The sequence below is a fragment of the Pristis pectinata genome, chromosome 9 (assembly GCF_009764475.1).
Source record: "Pristis pectinata isolate sPriPec2 chromosome 9, sPriPec2.1.pri, whole genome shotgun sequence".
NCBI lineage: Eukaryota > Metazoa > Chordata > Chondrichthyes > Rhinopristiformes > Pristidae > Pristis > Pristis pectinata.
Genome location: NC_067413.1, coordinates 51,650,873 through 51,670,926, shown reverse-complemented (window position 1 = coordinate 51,670,926; position 20,054 = coordinate 51,650,873). Strand labels below are relative to the sequence as shown.

The following is a 20,054-nucleotide window of genomic DNA, read 5'->3' as shown; positions in this document are numbered from 1 at the left end:
TACAGTGCTACTTTGATGTCATTATTTAGCAAGCAAAAACATATCCAGAAATTTAGATCATACAGTGCTGACATTTTTCAGCATTATGTTTCCAGAGTGGAACAGTACTGGCAGAGTTTCTAGATTGCATGATGCTGCGATAGAAATTAGCTGGGCAATTCCAGTTGAAACTAACATACTGGTGCGTTTGATGTGCTTTCAGCTTAAGCTGCACAGCTGATGAGACCACCCTTTATGCTGTGCCATCTTTCACTATTCATGACGTAAATTAGAGGTCTTGGGTCCAGGTAATGACTGATCTTTGACAGCCATGAGAACTACTCAAGGTAACAAAGTGCAGAATTCTGACTGGGCCAGCCTGAATCTACATGGAAGGAGTATGTCAGTGGTTGGTCTCCGTTTGAGCTCCACTAGTGAGAAGTGTCCAATCCAGTAACTAAATGCCTCTTAAGGCACAACTTTTGAGTACTTTCTTGACATACTGCCACCACTAAACTTCCACCCCAAACTCTTCCCCCACACCCCCCCACCCCCCACACAGACACACACCAACCTTGTTCTTGGACATATTCTGCAAACAATTCCCAATCCCCTCACCTACAATCCCCATTCTGACTTGCATCCATAGGTCACACACTGAGTGTCATTTGACCCTGTATCTGCAATCTTAACCTTGTCCTTGCATCCATGTCACCTCCAATGTTCTGAGCCCTTCTGGATTGGACTTCTAAACCCTCCAGTTGTACACTCCCATCCTTTTCAAATCTTGCTCATGCTTGCATATTCTTTCTGATAATTCCCTTTGTATCTCTATGGCTCAAACAGCATTGGCCTTCTGGGCAGGATATCCCCTCCTTCCTTCAGTCTGGCTACTGGCTGTGAAATCGAGAAAGAAAATTACAAGTGTGCTGCTGAAAATTATTCCTTGGGGCCAGCAGAACAAATCAGTGCAGCAATGCTACTTTTGCACATTCTTTCAACAGGATATCAATTTCTAGACTGGCAGTTGTAAAATGAGGCCGAGAAAGTACTAACTAAACATTGTGAAATAAGTTGTCACAGAAAATAATAGTTAAGTAAAATCAACTGGCAATAATAGAGAGAATACTTTCAGTGTGGCTGCTCAAAAAGTTAGTAATAGGAAACTTGAATTTTTTCATTTATACCTTCAGCAATGCTCATTGCCCAGACTGTGTTGTGAAATGGAGAGAATGAACTATTTCAGCTGCCTAGTTCAACGGCACCACAGACTGAATACATCGGTCATAATCGTAGAAGACATCTGTTTTATCCATGACATGTCGTTTCTAAGATCATAAGAACTCGAAGCAGGAGTAGCCCTTTGGCTCCTGGTGCCTGCTCTGCCATTCACTCAGATCGTGGGCTATCTTTTACCACAACACCTCCTTCCCTATACTAACTTTATATTTCGTGATTCCCTTAACATGCGAAAATTTGTTGATCTCTGTTTTGAATGTACTGTACAAGATCCTCCACAGCCCCCTGCTGGGAGGAGAATTCAATGATTCACTGCCCTCTGGGTGAAGAAATTCCTTCTCATTTTGGTCCACAATGGCTAACCTTTTATTTTGAAACTGTGACCCCTTGTTTTTGGACATTTTAGCTGGGGGCAACATCACCCCAGCATTTGTTCTGTCAAGCCCCATAAGTACAAAATGTTTCAATGAGGTTACCTCTCATTCTTCCAGACTCCAGACAGTATAGATGCAGAATGCTTAATGCCTCCTCAGAGGACAAATGTATCATTTTAGGAATCAATATGGTGAACCTTTGTTGCACTCTCTTTATCAAAAATATATCCTTTCTTTGGTGGGGTATACAGTGTTCCAGGTATGGTCTCAGAAGGGCTGTGTAGGATTTTGGGAAGACATCTTTATTCTGATTTTCAAATCCTCTTATGATAAATGCCAGCATATCATTTGTCTTCCTAGTATTTGTTTTCTCTGCATGTTAGCACTCATTGAATCTTGTACAAGGAGATTTGGGTCGCTTTGAATACTGTTACAGATTAGGTTACTATTTGGTGAATGTCCCTTTAAGACATAGTACAGTAGTGTGTGTGTGGCATTATTATGACAACAGCAGGAGATAACGACGTGCTGATATTTTGGTTCAGTCAGAAAGAGGGAGGAGAAAGAGAGACACTGTCTGCTGGTCTCTGCAATGGATGAAAAGCAATAACTGTGTCTGTCACTACAGTCCACGTATGGATTTTTGGAATAATCCAGTGGAGTCCACTTTGTCGTTGACCTGTAGAAGGAGACAGGTATTTGTGTGGACAGCCACGTCTTGAATGCCTTTCGGGGTGGCAGATACTTTGAAACAAAGCAGTGGAGATCATCAGTGACTGAGGTGTTTTATGGGTTCCATCGTGGAACATGTGGATTTTGTAATTTCTCTCTTTTCTCTCTCTACATTTTCTCTTCAGTCAACGGTGGTTTTGCAAAAGTCTTTGCTCACATTTCACCTTATGGCTTGCTGAACTGAACTTTGAGAACTATTCCTGGACTTGGAGTTTGGGAATTTGCCACACACACACTTCGGGTTTAGTTTTGGGGTTAATGTTTAATATCTAACATTTTTACTTCTAACACTCTAACATTTTTACTTTTATTTTTCTTATTATCATAAGTAGTTATTAATAAAATAGTTTCTAACACTTATTCATGACTCGGTGTGTTTCTTTTGTTGCTGGTATGTAGTCCTCACCATTTCAGTCCTCACCATTTCAAAACAAAATGTTTTTCTATTTTTTTCAATCAACATAAATAACTGCAGATTTTTCCCCATTATATTCCATCTGCTGTGTCCTCATCACCCATTTCCTTAGCTCATCATTTTTGGCTTGACACCTTTCTGCATCCTGCTCACAAACGACACTGCCACCCAGCTTTGTGTCATCGGTGGATATGGATATATTACACTTGTGTATCCTCACGTGGATCTTTGATGTAGATTGTGAACAGCTGAATCCCCAGCTCAGATCCCTGCACTATCCCACAAGTAGCAACTGGCCAATCCAAAAATTACCTGTTTATTCTAACTCCTTTTTCATTCATAAATCCATATTGACTCTACCCAATCCTATTATTATTTTGTAAGTTCCTTGTTACTAATTCCTTAATAATAGATTCCGACTGATTGCAGGACTTGGTTTTCTCTCTTTCTTTAATGCTGAGATGAAGTTTAACTATCTTGAAGTCTATGGAAACTGTTCTAGAATCCATGGAATTTTGGAAGATGACAGTCAGTGGATCTGCCATCTCCAGAGTCCTCTGTCAAACCCTGGGCTGCAGATCAGAGTCCTGGGAATTTATTGGCTTTCAGTCTCACTAATTTGTCCAATTATGTTTTATTACCCAATGCTCGTTTCTTCCACTCCTCATCCTGTCTGGACCTGTTTATCTCTATTATTTTTGGGAGATTTTTTGCCTTTTTCAGTGAGGGTAAACAAAAAGGATTTAAACCTCTGCAGTATCTTTATTCCCATTTACTATACCTTGTTTCAGTCTGTAAGGAACTTGCATTAACCTTTGCTAATTGATCCTTTTTTTTCAAACTAATGAAGTTCTCCCCAGATTGCTTTCATATTCTACTCTCACTTTCCCTTTCAATGTTTTGCTTCTCCTTTGCTGAAACTCTGAAACTTTTCCAGTTTACAAATATTTTGCTCTTTTTGGCAATAAATAAGCCTTTTCCTTTGTCTAATACCATCTTCAACATTTATTAGCAATAGTTGGACTACTTTTTCCAGTTAGGCTTTATCCCTTAAAGAGAAGTTTACAATTAAATACATATGTAATCTTCAAATATTAGCCTTTCTTGTCTGCTGTCATTCCATCTAGTGTAGTTTCCCAGCTCACCTTGGCCAATCACACCTCATACCTTTGTTGTTTGATTTAGTTTTAAGATCCTGGTTTTTGATTAAAGTAAGTTGCTGTAGTTTATTACAATGATTTATTAGTGAATTTAACATAAAAGATTATCATAATTTTGCCACTTTCCAAAAATCCCTTTAACTCCAAGGTTATGCAATGACAAAGGGTTAATTAATAATACTAGATCTAAAATAGCCTGTTCCCAAGTTGGTTATCTAGAAAACCAACTTGTATACATTCCTTATTAATCCACACTATTATTACTGGTGTTTTGGTTTACCCAGCATACGTGTAGATTCAAGTCCCTCATGTTAACTGTTTACTGTGTATTCTTGCATGCTTGTCTGATTTCCTGACTTGCACTGTGCCCTACATTACAACTACTATTTGGGTGCTTATTGATAACTGCCACCAATACTTTCCTCATATTTTGTATGAACCACGTGGTGTTGCATGAGCACTTTGCTCTACAGAAAGTGTTCTTTCAGAATCATGACTAATGTTCATTTAAAAGAAAGGCAAAGGACAAGATGATATTAATAGAATGAGGGCTTTATTGTTGCAATGAATAATACAGACAGAAAGAAGGTAAGTCTACTTGCACAACCAATTGCCTTGCAACCGATCTACTCCGCTCGTTAGGGACTCCTGCAGGTTGACGACAGGCTTGGATTCTCAATCTTCCAGGCACTGGTCCAACCCCAGTCCTCAGTGACATCCAAAGAAAAGTCCCAGAGCCTGCCCTTTTATACACGTGCAGAAAAGGACATTCTTATTTCTAACTGCATACCACACTCCTGATAACTGGACCTTGCAAGGTCAGCAGATGCTGTTCACAATATACTTGCATGGCTTATTCATAGTTACAAGAGATCACAATGTTATTCTAGTAAATCTAGTTAGTGCGCACATCATTATTCCAGTAAATCTCATCAGCATGTACATCATTGTTCTAGTAAATTTCATTAGTGTGCCCAAGATTAATAGTTAATCCTTTATATAACAAGCAAGTATTTTACTATTTGATTTTCTGAGCTTGGACCTTTCCTCTCTAATACCATGTATTATTAGGACTACCCCTCTTGCTTTTCAATGTACCTTTTTCTCCTTAAAGTTAAGTAACCTGATATTTATTTCTGAAGCTTGTTCACTTTTCAACCATGCCTATTAGATCATATCTATTTATTTCTCTTTGTCCGATTAGTTTGCCTATCTTGATATAAATGTTGTATGCATTCAGATGAAAACCCTTCAGTCTTGCACATTTATCATTATTCCCCACTCTGATTGTAATTGGAGCTGTACCCATGAGTTTGTATGCTCTGTCCCTATAAATTTTTTTTTAAATTTTATTTACAGCGTGGTAACAGGCCCTTCCAGCCCAACGAGTCCGCGCTGCCCATTTTAAACCCCCAAATTAACCTACCCGTACGTCTTTAGAATGTGGGAGGAAACCGGAGCACCCGGAGGAAACCCACGCAGACACGGGTGGCTGCACAAACTCCTTACAGACAGCGACAGGAATCGAACCCTGATCGCTGGCGCTGTAATAACGTTGCGCTAACCGCTACGCTACCATGCCGCCCCAATAGATTCTGGCTATCATCACTCATTTACCCATTTTTGTACCTTACACTCTTTTCTTTTCTCTTCTAACATTCTTCTTACTATAATCACCACCCCTGCCCTAGTTATTCAATTTACTGGGACACTGGTTCCAGTTCAATTCAAGTGAAGCTCATCCCATTGTTTTCTCCCAATACTAGTGCCAGTACCCCATGAATTGAAACCAATTTCTCCTACAGCAGTGTTTTAACTGTGTGTTCAACTTTTTGATCTTATTGGCCAATTTTCACATGTCTCTGGTAATAATCCTGAAATCATTACATCTGCTTTTTGCTTCAACACCTAGTTTGGCACCCAGTTATGTTTTTCCTCAAGGGTTCCACAAGCAGAACTGATTCAACAAGTGCACTGAAATAATCTATTTCCTCAGATCCATGGTATCACAGTTTTTAAACACTGTCTGCAGCCCTATCATACTGGAAGTAATGACTTGATATATGGCAATTATTGAGCACTTTAACCTGAAACAAATGAAGGTCATTGGGGCGGCTGTCCAGGCAAATAGAGTGGTAATTATAGATGTGTGTCATGATTGGTATCCTTTCCTACTGCGCTCAACCCTCATGTGACTGAGGTGGAGATGGTTGAAAGCTTCAAGTTCCTAGTGTAAATATCACCCACAATTTGTCCTGTTCCAGCCATGTGGATGCTGTGGGCAAAAAAAAGGCAAACCACTGGCTGTACTTCCTCAGAAGGTGAAAGAAATTTGGCATGTCCCTGATGACTCTTACCAATTTTTATAGATGTACTGTAGAAAGCATCCTATCCAGATTAATCACAACTTGGTATAGCAACTGTTTTGCCCAAGACTGCAAGAAATTGCAGAGAGTTGTTAACACAGCCCAGAGCATCAGGCAAACCAACCTCCCCTCCATTGACTCTGTCCACACTTCCCGCTGCCTCAGGAACACAGCAAACATAATCAAGAACCCCGCCCGCCCCGGTCATTCTCTCTTCTTCCCATTCCTGTTGGGCAGAAGATACAAAATCCTGAGAGCACGATCCACCAGACTCAAGGACAGCTTCTATCCCACTGGGATCAGACTCTTGAATGGACCTCTCACATACTAAAGGATGAACTCTTGATCTCCCAGTCTACCTCGTCGTGGTCCTTGCACTTTATTTGTCTCCCTGAACTGCAATTTCTCTGTAACATTATATTCTGCATTCTGTTTTCTTTTTACTACCTTGATGTAACTGTATGGCACGATCTGTCTGGATGGCATGCAAAACAAAAGCTTTTCACTGTATCTCAGTATATGTGACAATAATAAACCAATACCAATATCTGTAACATGCATAGATCTGTTTAATGGATTAGGATTCCTTCTTCATCAGATGCCTTTGGTGCAGCAGTACACTGGCAGACTCTACTTGACCCTCACTTCATTTTCTCTTATTTCATAGTGATGATCTGACTGTGACAGGAACAGACAATTGCACATTCAATGGCTGTCAAAAGGCCTTTGGAAAAGATAATTTTACAAAGATTCCAAATGGAGTGAATGGTGTAGAAGACAGGATGTCCATCATATGGGAGAAAGGTGTGGTAAGTGTGACTTGAGGACTAATTGGCAATAATTCTGCTGCATAGCTATAGATTTTAGTACTTTTTCAGTTGTAGAAGGAAGGAATTAGCATCATGAATAGGGCTGTCACTTAACTGATGTTATCACGTTTGATTAATGCAATTCATTCATCATTTGTGTTTTTATTCTTTCATTTGTTTATTCCCTTCCTTTCTTTCCTTTCCTTCCTTCTTTCTATTGCTTTCTCTCTCTCTCTCTCTCTCTCTCTCTGAAAATGACTGTAGTTCATTTCAGCTGGGCTTGGTCATCAAATGTGGAACAATTGGAAACACTTGACTCCTTTCTCTTGCAGATCTCATCCAAGTAAACCTATTTTTATTGTGTGAGTGTAACTAAGCAATTTGATAAAGGTTCATATGGTTGTTTATCAAAGTTGGCAATGGAAACTGGGGATAGGCAAAAAGCTGGAATTGGAGGAATGCAAAGATCTGAGTACTCTAGTTTATGAACTAGTAGCAGAGATGGGGAAACCAACAAAAGGATTTGTGGTGCAGCTTGTAGAATTTGCTGCCTTACAGCTCCAGTGGCCTAGGTTCGAACCTGACCTCCAGTGCTGTCTGTGGAGTTTGCACATTCTCCCTTTGACCACGTGGATTTCCTCCAGGTACTCCTCTTTTCTCCCACATCCCAAAAACGTGCAAGTTGGCAGTTTAATTGGCCACTGTAAACAGCCCCCAGTGTGTAAATGAATGGTAGAAATTGAGGAGAGTTGATGGGAATGTGGGGAGAATGAAATGGGTTAAAGTTGGATTAAGTGTAAAAAATGTGTGCTTGTTGGTTGACATGAACTTGGCAGGGTCAAGGACCAGTTTCTGTGTTGTATCTCACTTTGACTCTGTGATTCTAATAAGAGAGTTTAAAAATAATCACAGATTATTAAGGCAAGCAATTTTTGAAGAGGACTATTCAAAATTAAACAAAAGATGTTTTATTTTGGACCATTCACAAGTAATTGGTATTCTGTTATTGCTTAAGAGTGCCGTCAAAACCATGATTAAATCAGAATTAATTTATTCAATCACTCAACAGGCCTAATTATCAGTTGCAGTACTGACACCAGGATTTGTTTCCATCAGTCCAGGTTCTGCCACAACATTTTTTTAAATTGCGTAATCATTCATGTCCATGTAAATTATACACTGGATAAATGCAGAACAGAAGATCTGTATACTAAGTTACTTTCTCATACTCTTCAATATGTCTTCAAAATGGCTAGTGAAATAGTTGATGGATTGGTTTTATTTTTCCAAAATTCCCAAGGTTTGGAGAACATTCCATTGGATTGGAAAATAGAGAATGTAACTCTTTTATTCAAAAAGGGAAGGAGATTGAAAACAGGAAGCTACAGGTCGGTTAGCTCAACATCAGTCAGGGAGACAATGTTAGAAGCTGTTGTTAAAAATATTGCAGCAGGACACTTAGAAAAATACAAGGTAATCAGGCAAATCCTATGTGGTTTTGTAAAAGGGAAGTCATGTTTACCAATATATTGGAGTTTTATGAAGAAGTAACATGCAGTTTGGATAAAGAGAACTAGGGGATATACTATATTTCAATTTCCAGAAGACATTTGATGAAGGTTACTATGGAAAATAACAGTTCATGGTGTAGAATATAAAATGTTGCCATGGATAGAAGTTTGGCTAACTAATTGGTCTTTTTCTGGCTGGTAAAAGTGGTTTACCACAGGGATCGGTGCTGGGGCCTCAACATTTTACAATTTATACAAATAACTTGGATGGGCGGCACTGTAGTGTAGCAGTTAGTTTAACGCTATTACAGTGCCAGCGACCCGGGTTCAATTCCCGCAGCTGTCTGTAAGGAGTTTGTACGTTCTCCCCGTGTGTCTGTGTGGGTTTCCTCTGGGTGCTCCAGTTTCCTCCCACATTCCAAAGACGTACAGGTTAGGAGCTTGTGGGCATGCTATGTTGGCGCTGGAAGAGTGGCGACACTTGCGGGCTGCCCCCAGCACATTCTCAGTAACGCAAAAAGATGCATTTCACTGTGTTTTGATGTATATGTGACTAATAAAGAAATAACTAATATCTAAACCAAAGGTATGGTTGTTGAATTTGCTGATGGCACAAATGTAGCTAGGATAGTAAGTTGTGAAGAAGACATACAAAGGAGGCTACAAAGAGATATAGATATTGTTACGGACTAGGTTACTATTGGTGGATGTCCCTTTAAGATAGAGCATAGTGTGTGTGTGTGTGGTGTGGTTACGACAACAGAAGATAAAGGACGTAATGACGTTTTTGAAGCAGTCAGTCGGAATCAGTCAGAGGAGAAGAGCGAGAGAGAGACACCAGCCTGCTAGTCTCTATCGATGGATGAAAAACAGTAACTGTGCCTGTCACTACAATCCATGTATGGATTTTTGGAGTAATCCGGTGGAGTCCACTTTGTCGTTAACCTGTAGAGGGAAACAGGTATTTCGTAATTACTCTCTATTTTCTCTCTACATTCTGTCTTCAGTCAGCGGTGGTTGTTGAAGAAGCCTTTGCTCACGTTTCACCTTATGACTTGCTGAACTGAACTTTAAGAACCATTCCTGGACTTGGAGTTTGGGAATTTGCCACACACACACTATGAGTTTAGTTTTTGGGGTTGGTGGTATCCGTTAGTCTCGCGAGACCATGGATCTGCGTATGGAGAGTCTTGCTTCAGTCGGTAGTGATAGAGCAGCGTCTGTTGTGACTGTAGAGGCCTACATGGGAGTGACAGTCTCAGCTGCAGCAACTGCACTTGAAGGCGCTGTCCTCCTGTGTTGCTTTGGTGTTGTTTTTCCAGCGAGTGCGCTTTTCTTCAGCAGCTAGCCTCAGCTTCTCTACTCCTCGTTTCAGACCTCTGTGTAGTTCCAGCCTCCAGCGAGAGCAATCACTTGCAATTTCTTCGCACCTCTCGACGTTCATGTTCAGTGACTTCATATCTCTCCTGCAGACATCTTTGAAGCGAAGATGGGGCCGTCCTTGTGCTCTCTTGCCAGAGGCCAACTCCCCGTACAGCAGGTCTTTTGGGATCCTCCCGTCTGGCATGCGATGTACGTGGCTTTTGGGGTTAATGTTTAAGATTTAACATTTTTACTTTTATTTTTCTTATTATCATAAGTAGTTATTAATAAAGTAGTTTTTAACACTGATACATGACTCAGTGTGTTTCTTTTGTTGCTGGTTCGTAACAATATGTTGAGTGAATGGACAAAAAACTGGGAATTGGAGAATAATGTGGGAAATATGAAATTGTCCATTTTGGCAAGACAGATAAAAAAGAAGCATGCTATGTAAGTGATGAAGGATTGTATAGCTCTGACAGGGAACTGGGTGTCCTAGTGCATGATTCACAAAAAATCAACGGTGCAGGTACAGCGAGTAATTAGGAAAGCCAGTGGAATGTTTTTGTTCATTGCTAAGGGAATTGAATACAAAGGAGGGAGGTTGCACTTCAGTCACATAGGGTATTGGTGAGACTTCATCTGGAGTACTCTGATTTAATCAGAATACAAATGCATTGGAAGCATTTGAAATAAGGTTTACTATGCTGATACCTAGAATGGGCAGGTTGTCTTATGAGCAGAGGTTGGATAGTCTGGGCATGTATCCATTAGAGTTTAGAAGAAAAGAGGAACATGGACTGAAATTTATGAGATCCTGAAAGGTCTTGACAAAGTAGATGCAGAGAGGATGTTTCCTCTTGTTGGAGAATCTAGAACTAGGGATCACTATTTTAAAACAAGGGGTTATCCATTTTAGACAGATGAGGTGAATTATTTTCTCAGAGGTTTGTGAATATTTGACACCCTGCTCCTCAAAGGGCAATAGAAGCAAAGACTTTGAATATTTTGAAGGCAGAGGTAGAGAGATTTTTGAAAGCTAGGTGTGAAAGGCCACTGGGAATGGGCAGAAGTGGGGAGGTGATGTTACAATCAGATCATCCCTGATCTTATTGAATGATGAGACAGGCTCGAGGACTGTGTGGCCTACTTCTGCTCCTAATTTGTGTGTTTGTACTTTCCAAGTAACTGGTTACTTCTGTCTCCTATTCAGAAGCAAAGACGAATGCATTGCACTTCTTCTCACTATTCTGTTTAATAATTATTAAACCCATCAATTTATTTATCGTAACCCCTTTGGACTAGTAGCCAGAATTATGGACAATTGATCCGGATAATAGGTGCAGACTCAGGAGGCCCAAGGACCTGTTCCCTGCTGTGTGTCTTTCTGACTTTTGATCTGAGTCTTGAATTTACATTGACTGCATTCTAATGTCAACCTGCTACAAAAATCACACTTTTAAAAAGTGCCATGTTGGGCCCACTAAATGGTTTGAAGAAATTCTTCATGCTTTTTAATAATTAATAGGAAATAGTCCCATCTATGGTCTTTTAAATTAGCAGCATTGTGAATGAGTACAATTATGCAGATTTCCACTGATCTCAAGAGGTTTGTAGTCAGCAGTATAACTCCAATTTTTTAGCAATGTTGTAGTTCCAAGTCTGGAAGCTGGCATATGATAATGTTGTATTGCAAGTGGTATGTTTAAACTCTGCAACTTATCACAAGATCTATAGTGTTGCAGGAAATTATTAGGAAATCTTGAGTGAGATGCTGAATAATTTCTCCCTTTCTCTTCCAGCACAGTGGTAAAATGGATGAGAATAGGTTTGTGGCTGTGACCAGCACCAACGCAGCAAAGATATTTAACCTTTATCCCAGGAAGGGGAAAATAGCCAAAGGCTCAGATGCTGATATTGTCATTTGGGACCCACATGCTGTCAGGTAATGCAACAGCCTATTGGAAAATTGTAGATATTCTCTTTCCACCAGCTTCCTTTGCCAATGTTTTTGAGCTAGAAATTCCTATGTGCTGATCCCATTTTCAGGCATCATGTCAGTGCCACCTGAGGATTCCCATTTATATCAGCAATTTTGCTATCTTGATCATTTTTGATGTCTCATCAAAAGAATTTAATTGTTAGTCATAAACAATTTTCCTTTAACAAATCCATGCTGGCTCAGCTTGACGAGAAGGTAAAAGGGCAGGTGCTGCGTATACATTACACAATGCTCCCAGGAAGAAGTGTTGGTGTAGACGTAGATTACAGCATTTGCCTACATTTTCTGAAGTATAACCATTATCCCTAATATGCATCCCCATTGCCACTTTTACCATTTGCTTCAGTTCATTTCAAAGAACTTTGTCTCATGATTTGTTGTTTGGCTTGTTTCATACTTATTAAAACAAAACAATCTCTTGAATACATCTTGATAATTCTTGGCCATAAATATCTAATTGCTTTCTCTACCTGCATGTTAACCTTCAGTTATTTGTGTGCAAAGGCACCCAGTTGCTCTGAATGGCAGAGCATTTCAATTTTTCACCACTAAATAAAACAGCACTTCTCTATTTTCCAAAGTGGATGACCTAATTGTCAGGGTATTTGCCACTGCCCCAGTTATTGTTCCCTGGATAAGGAGCCAGTGGTACAGTGGTCTCTATGGTGCAAGGTCATGTCTTTTGATCAATAGTTCCTCATTAGATTGCTGTGATTTTTTTATTTGCTCTTTCCATTTTTAAACAGGACTATTTCAGTCAAAACACATCATCAGGCTGTGGATTTCAACATCTTTGAAGGTATGGTCTGCCATGGGGTCCCTTTGGTTACCATCTCACGAGGAAAGGTGGTGTTTGATCGTGGAGTCCTACATGTTGTGCCAGGGGATGGAAAATATATTCCACGAAAACCATTTGCAGAATATGTCTTTAAGCGAATCAAACAACGTGATCAGGTCAGTGATTGTTTTCAAGATTAAAAATTTTGACGCAAGATGGAAATGAACACACACTAAGTAGAATATGGTCATTTCCCAGGCATGTTCAATTTCTCCAGATTGCCGTTTAGATTTACAACTTCATCTCACTTTTGCTTGCTTTCTAGTTGTCATCACTTTTCACTCTGCATCTTTTAATCTGGTTTAGTACAGCTCCCACCACTTTCCCCATTCCACTTCCTATCCCACTGCCTCCTTTCACAGAAGGATCAAATTGCTTATGTGTAGCTTCACTACCTCTGATTAAATATAATTTTGTCTGTTTAATAAACTTATAGTGGCATGTGGTACTGATATTCATTCTCTCTATGTGCTGAACACACTTTGCTTGGACGGGGCATAATTTACGCTTCAGGTCCTAGGAAAGAGGAAAACCAGCTTGTGTATTACCACCTGGTTAACATCAGTACTGAACATGTGAAGTTTGTTTGGAGCCAACTGATGTTTCCACTCCATCTCCCTTCAGCTCCCAATTCAACGGCTGGGAATTATTTAACAAAAACCGGAGTTTCTGAAAAAAATACTAGTATCAGTAATGGTGACGATGAAGTTACTGGATTGTTGTATAAATGTGAAAATCCATGCAGTTCACTGATATCTTTCAGGAGAAAAAATGCATTGTCTTTACCTGATTTTGTCTAAGAATGAATCCTGACCCAACACTGTGGATAACTTTTAATCACTTCCTCCATTCAGGGGAAAGTAATATTGGGGAACAAATGCAGAGATTGGTAAAAATGTCTACATCCTGTGATAAAAATAAATCAATAAAATTGGCACTTAGTCTTGCCTGAAGCATAAAGAATGATCATTAGGGTTTGTTAGTTTGTTTATTAGCACGTGGATGTCACTGTAAGACTATCTCTTGTTGCCCTTGAGAAGCTGGTGGTGAGCTGCCACCTTGAACCTCTGCAGTCATTGTTGTAAATATACGCTCTCAGTACTGCGGTAGGGATTTCCAGAACTTAAACCCAGTGACACGAAAGGAAAGACTATATATTTCCAAGTCATGATGTTATACAATTTGGAGTGTGTCAAGCAGTTGGTAGAATTCCCATGTACCTATTGGCCTTGACCTCCTTTAGTGCTGCAAGTTATGGATTAGGGAGATGCTGACAAAGTAACTTTGGTTAATAAGTTACTGGATGGTTTTGCTATGGAAATTCTGCCTTGATACTAGCCTTTATATAGACTCCATTGAAGAAAATAATGTGCTATTATTGTACTAGATGAATTTATAGGTTCCTCCTTAGCAACACTGATGTACTACTTTAATTATATTGCTCCTTTCCAGAAGATGTGGAAAACAACAGTTGAACTGATGGTTAGCTAGTAAATTAGGGCTGAGGATGGTATATTGCCCTTTCATCTTTGGGTTTCACTCTCTCTGCCCGATATAAATGTCCTGTTTAGTTGAGATTGATTAAGAGCAAAACAAATTGATACTGAATTGACATTCATAGGATGCAATATTAACTCCCTATACTGCACCTTTGCTGATCAAAGCTGAGCAATGGAGCAGTTACAATTTGGCCATGAAATTACTCACTCCTATCCCCATGTCTTTACGTTACCCCAATCTTAAAAATGCAAGAAGGAAACTCTGATCAGGTATGGAAGAAGGCCAGCTGGTAAATCTAAAATGTTGTAATTTTTAGGTTTCCTATGGTGTCAAGGGGAGCCTTTGTGTTCCCTTAACCTGGGATTCTCTCCTTCCTTTTCCACACATTCAACAATGACTAGCTCTAATTATTTCCCCTCCATAAGGTCACCTCCAGACAGATGGTGTACATTCCGATGTGCCTCGGCTTTGGGTTCCTGCCACTGAACTGCTGTTTCCCTTGCTGGCCAGGGAATGGATCTGTCCATGACACTGGGAAAAATTCATTCAACTGAGGCCTGGCCATTAAGACTAACAAAATTCTTCATCCCCAAGCTGCTTTGTTAGCATAATGCTATTACAGTACCAGCGGCCTGGGTTCAATTCCGGCTGCTGTCTATAATGTTACGAACCAGCAACAAAGGAAATACACCGAGTCATGTATCAGTGTTAAAAAACTACTTTATTAATAACTACTTACGATAATAAGAAAAATAAAAGTAAAAATGTTAGAGTGTTAGAAGTAAAAATGTTAAATCTTAAACATTAACCCCAAAAACTAAACTCATAGTGTGCGTGTGTGGCAAATTCGCAAACTCCAAGTCCAGGAATAATTCTCAAAGTTCAGTTCAGCAAGCCGTAAGGTGAACCATGAGCAAAGGCTTCTTCAACAACCACCATAAGATGTAGAGAGACGTAGATGTAGAGAGAAAATAGAGATTAAGAAATCCAAATGTTCCACGATGGAACCCATACGACACCTCAGTGTCTACTCAGCAGTGACTACTCCACCGCATCTGCCTCACCCTGAAAGGCACTCGGATCGTAGCCATCCACACAAATACCTGCTTCCCTCTACGGGTCAGCAACAAAGTGAACTCCACTGCTTTGTTCCGAAGTATCTGCCACCCTGAAAAGCATCCAAGACATGGCCGTCCACACAAATACCTGTTTCCCTCTACAGGTTAACGACAAAGTGGACTCCACCGGATTACTCCAAAAATCCACACATGGATTGTAGTGACAGACAGTTACTGTTTTTCATCCATCAATAGAGACTAGCAGGCTGCTGTCTCTCTCTCTCTTCTCTCTCTCTCTCTCTCTCTCTTCCACTGACTCCGACTGACTGCCTCAAAAATGTCATTACGTCCTTTGACTTCTGTTGTTGTCAGCACGCCACACACACACACACACACACACACACACACACACACACACACACACACACACACACACACACACACACACAGCTCTATCTTAAAGGGACATTCACCAATGCTAACCTAGTTCGTAACACACCTCCCACCCAAAAAGAATTTTTTTAAAAAAAATTTAACCGTGCATACAGTTAGTAATGTTAATAATTATCACAATTACAGAATATCAGATTAGTAAAGATACATGTCTCCCATTTAACATCGAGAAAGACAATCAGCGATCATGTTATCTTTGCCTTTAATGTGAGTTATCATGAGATCAAACTCTTGCAAAATTAAACTCCAGTTTAACAGCCTTCTGTTTTTGTTTTTCACTCGGTTCAGAAACACCAATGGGTTATGATCTGTATACACAGTCAGTGGTTTCTGAGCAGTGCAAACATATACACTGAAATGTTGCAAGGCAAAAACAAGCGACAATAATTCTTTCTCAATGGTGGAATAATTCTTTTGATGCTCATTAAATTTCTTTGAAAAGTAAGCTACAGGATGGTCAATATCATTACGGTCACCCTTCTGCAACAACACAGCTCCTGCAGCTTCATCACTGGCATCTACTGCTAATGAAAATGGCTTTTCAAAGTCAGGTGATTTGAGCACAGGATGGTAGCATAAAATGGCTTTCAGCTTCTCAAATGCTTCTTGACAAGGATCTGTCCAAACAAACTCTACTCCCTTCTTCAGAAGATTAGTTAGGGGAAGAGCAATATCAGCAAAATTTTTACAATTTGCAATAGTATTCAACCATTCCCAAAAATCTTCTAACAATTCTCGTACCTGTGGGAAAGGGGAACTCAGATATTGCCTGAACAGGAGCTAACTTGCCTTGACCTACAACATAACCAAGATACGTCACAGTGGCATGGCCAAATTCACTTTTAGCCAAGTTAACTGTAAGGTTGACTTTGGAAAGTCTTTCAAACAACCTTCCTAATGCAGAGATGTGATCTTCCCATGTATCATTCCCTGTCACTAAGTCGTCAATGTAGGCATCTGTATGTTTTAACCCATGAATCACCGAATTAATCATTCTTTGAAATGTTGCCGGAGCACTTTTCCTTCCAAAACATTATATTCATACAATCCAGAAGCGGTTACAAAAGCAGAAATCTCCCTTCCTCTATCTGTTAATGGAACACACCAGTACCCTTTTAATAGGTCAATCTTTGTAAGAAATTTAGCCTTTCCCACTCTATGCAGTCATCCACCCTAGGGACAGGGTAAGCATCTGACTTTGTTACAGCATTCACTTTTCTGTAATCTGTGCAAAATCTAACAGTTCCATCAGGCTTAGGCACAATAACACAGGGTGAACTCCAATTTGAAGTGGAACATCTAATAATATCCTTCTCTAACATACATTCAATTTCTTGGTCAACAAGTTTACTCTTTTCCACATTCATTCGATGTGGGTGTTGTTTGATTGGTTTTGCATCCCCAACGTCAACATCATGAGTAATTATCGACGTTCTGTTTGGAACATCTGGGAATAGATTTTTAAATTTTAAAATTAATTGTCTCATCTGTTGTTTTTGTGAAACTTATAAATGATCCAACTTTGTTTCAAGGTTCTCCAAGGTGTTTTGTTTTTTTAGTTTTGATGGAAATAATATTTGGTCTAAATTGACCTTCCCCAATATCAACATCAGATATCTTAGGAGCAACATTCACATCATCCACCATGGCCACAACTGAACTTCTCTCATAATAAGGTTTAAGCATGTTTACATGACAGAGTTGTGTTTTCTTGCGTCTATCAGGTGTTTTGATTACATATGTCAAATCAGTTACTCAGGATTCAATAATGTATGGTCCGGTAAAATGAGCTCGTAATGGGTTGTTTGGATTAGGGAAAAATAGCAACACCTTTTGCCCCACTGCAAATGTCCTTGGCCGAGCATGTATATCAAAACATGCCTTCATTCTCATCTGGCTGGTTTTCAAATTCTCTCTCACTAGCTGGAAGACTCTCTCCAACCGAGTTTTAAATTTTTGGACATAGTCCAACAAACTCAAATAAACTTCCTCATTAACCCATTGTTCTCTTAACAATTCTAAAGGTCCTCTGACCCGATGTCCAAATACTAGTTCAAACAGACTAAATCCTAATGACTCCTGTACTGATTCACTGCAAACAAAAGTAAATCAACGCCTTCATCCCAATCCTTTGTGTTTTCAAAACAATAAGTCTTCAGCATATTTTTGAGAGTAGAATGAAATCTTTCCAGAGCTCCCTGAGATTCTGGGTGATATGCAGATGATACAATCTGCTTTGCTCCCAACTCTTAGACTAATTGCTGAAATAAACCAGACATAAAATTACTCCCCTGATCAGATTGGATTTCTTTGGGCAAACCAACCAAAGTAAAAAATTTTAAAAGAACCTTTGACACAGTCTTGGCCTTAATATTTCTAAGTGGTATTGCCTCTGGAAATCTAGAAGTTGCACACATGATGGTTAACAAATACTGATTCCCAGCTTCAGACTTTGGCAATGGGCCAACACAGTCCATAATTACTTTCGAAAAGGGTTCACCAAAAGCAGGTTTCAAAGGAGCCACATGGGGTCTTTGATTTGGTTTACCTACCATCTGACGTGTGACAAGTTTGACAAAACATCACCCCATCTTTTCTCAAACCAGGCCAATAGAATTGTTTCAAAATCTTCCTTACAGTTTTATTCACACCAAAATGACCACCTAAAGGCATACTATGGGCCAGGTTTAAAATCTCATTCCTATAAACTTTAGGAGCCACAACCTGATGAATAACTTCCGATTCCTCATTAGCAGGGACATAAGGAGGTCTCCATTTCCTCATTAACATTCCATTTTTGACATAATATCCAATTGGCACTTTCTCAATCTCATCACTTGAGAGTGCTTTTTCTCTCAATTCAGTAAGCTCAGGGTCTTTAGTCTGTTCCTCTAAGTTCTTCCCTGGACAGAGACAAATCTTTATTTTCAGGCCCAATACAAGGATTTTGATCCTCCAGTGAAGACAGAAAAGTCTCATCGTAATTTTCCTCCTGTTTAGGGCTGTCACGGGGAACAACTTCAGGCTGCACAGGACTATTGGCCTTGGCTAAATCTTTAGCTCTAGCTCGAGTCACCGCACAGGATGGGTAAACATCTGCATCAACCCTTGGTTTGGTCGTTAACTGTACCACAGGGACAAATGCTCCATCTGCAAGGTCATTCCCCAATAACAAAGAAACTCCTTCTACTGTTAAACTAGGTCATATCCCTATCTTGACAGGTCCTTCTACGAACTTTGACTTTAAAATCACCTTGTGCAAAGGGACAGACATAGTGTCACCTGTAACACCTTGCACTAGATTTACCTCACCAGTGTCAGTTTCTTCACCAAAATTTAAAAGACTGTCCAGCAAGAGAGATTGGGAAGCCCCAGTATCTCTAAGGATTTTCACTGGCACCTGGGGTGGTCCATCATTCAATGAAACAAAACCCTCCGATACGTAAGAACGGAATTCCTTCCTCACCTCATCCAACTTTTCAGCCTTTACCTCTGGCAAGGACTGATCTTTAACAACATCCCCTAAAGCTTTTTGATTTTCAGGTTTAACTATTTGAAAACAAGCATTTGGCACGGCCTCCTTCCTTTTCTTCAAAAGGGCACAATTAGCTATCACATGGCCAGGTTTCTTACAGTAGTGACAAGTACACTCAGCAGGTTTTTCCAGCACTGGCTTCTTTTCATCCTTCCCTTTTTGATTACTTCCCAATTTAATCTCCAGTTACCTGGATTGTCCTTATAACTCCTTTGAAAGGTTTTAGTTTGTCCCCATTTGGATTTATGGGCCAAAGCATAATCATCTGCCAATCTAGCAGTTTCTTGTAAAGTTTCCACTTCCTTTTCATTTAGATATGTTGTTATTTCAGCTGGGACACATCTTTTAAAGTCTTCCACTAAAATAAATCCTGTCAATTTATCATAATCTCCAACTACATTTTTAGCCATGTACCATCGTTCAAAACATATTCTCTTTCCAATGGCAAACTCCATGTATGTCTGATCTGCAGACTTCTTCAAGTCTCTAAACTTCTGCCTGTAAGCTTCAGGTACTAATTCGTAAGCCTTCAACACAGCTTATTTCACCTTTGTATAATCAGCTGCATCCGCAACAGACAAAGCAGAACAAGCTTTTAGAGCTTTACCTTTAATTACACCCTGTAACTTAAGAGCCCATCTTTCCTTTGGCCAGTTTGAACTCACAGCAACCTTTTCAAAATGTTGGAAATACTCTTCAACCTGATCTTCCTCAAAAAGAG

The 20,054-nt window shown here is 39.7% G+C and overlaps 1 protein-coding gene across 2 annotated transcripts in view; it reads left to right on the top strand.

Moving 5' to 3' along the window:
- dpys (dihydropyrimidinase) overlaps nucleotides 1-20,054 on the top strand; it is a 54,547-nt gene that overhangs the window by 25,875 nt on the left and 8,618 nt on the right. For both annotated transcript variants that reach the window (XM_052023982.1, XM_052023981.1), the window contains exons 6-8: nucleotides 6,933-7,074; nucleotides 11,750-11,892; nucleotides 12,696-12,903. In XM_052023982.1, the coding sequence (XP_051879942.1) occupies nucleotides 6,933-7,074; nucleotides 11,750-11,892; nucleotides 12,696-12,903 (493 nt within the window). The remainder of the gene's footprint in view (nucleotides 1-6,932; nucleotides 7,075-11,749; nucleotides 11,893-12,695; nucleotides 12,904-20,054) is intronic.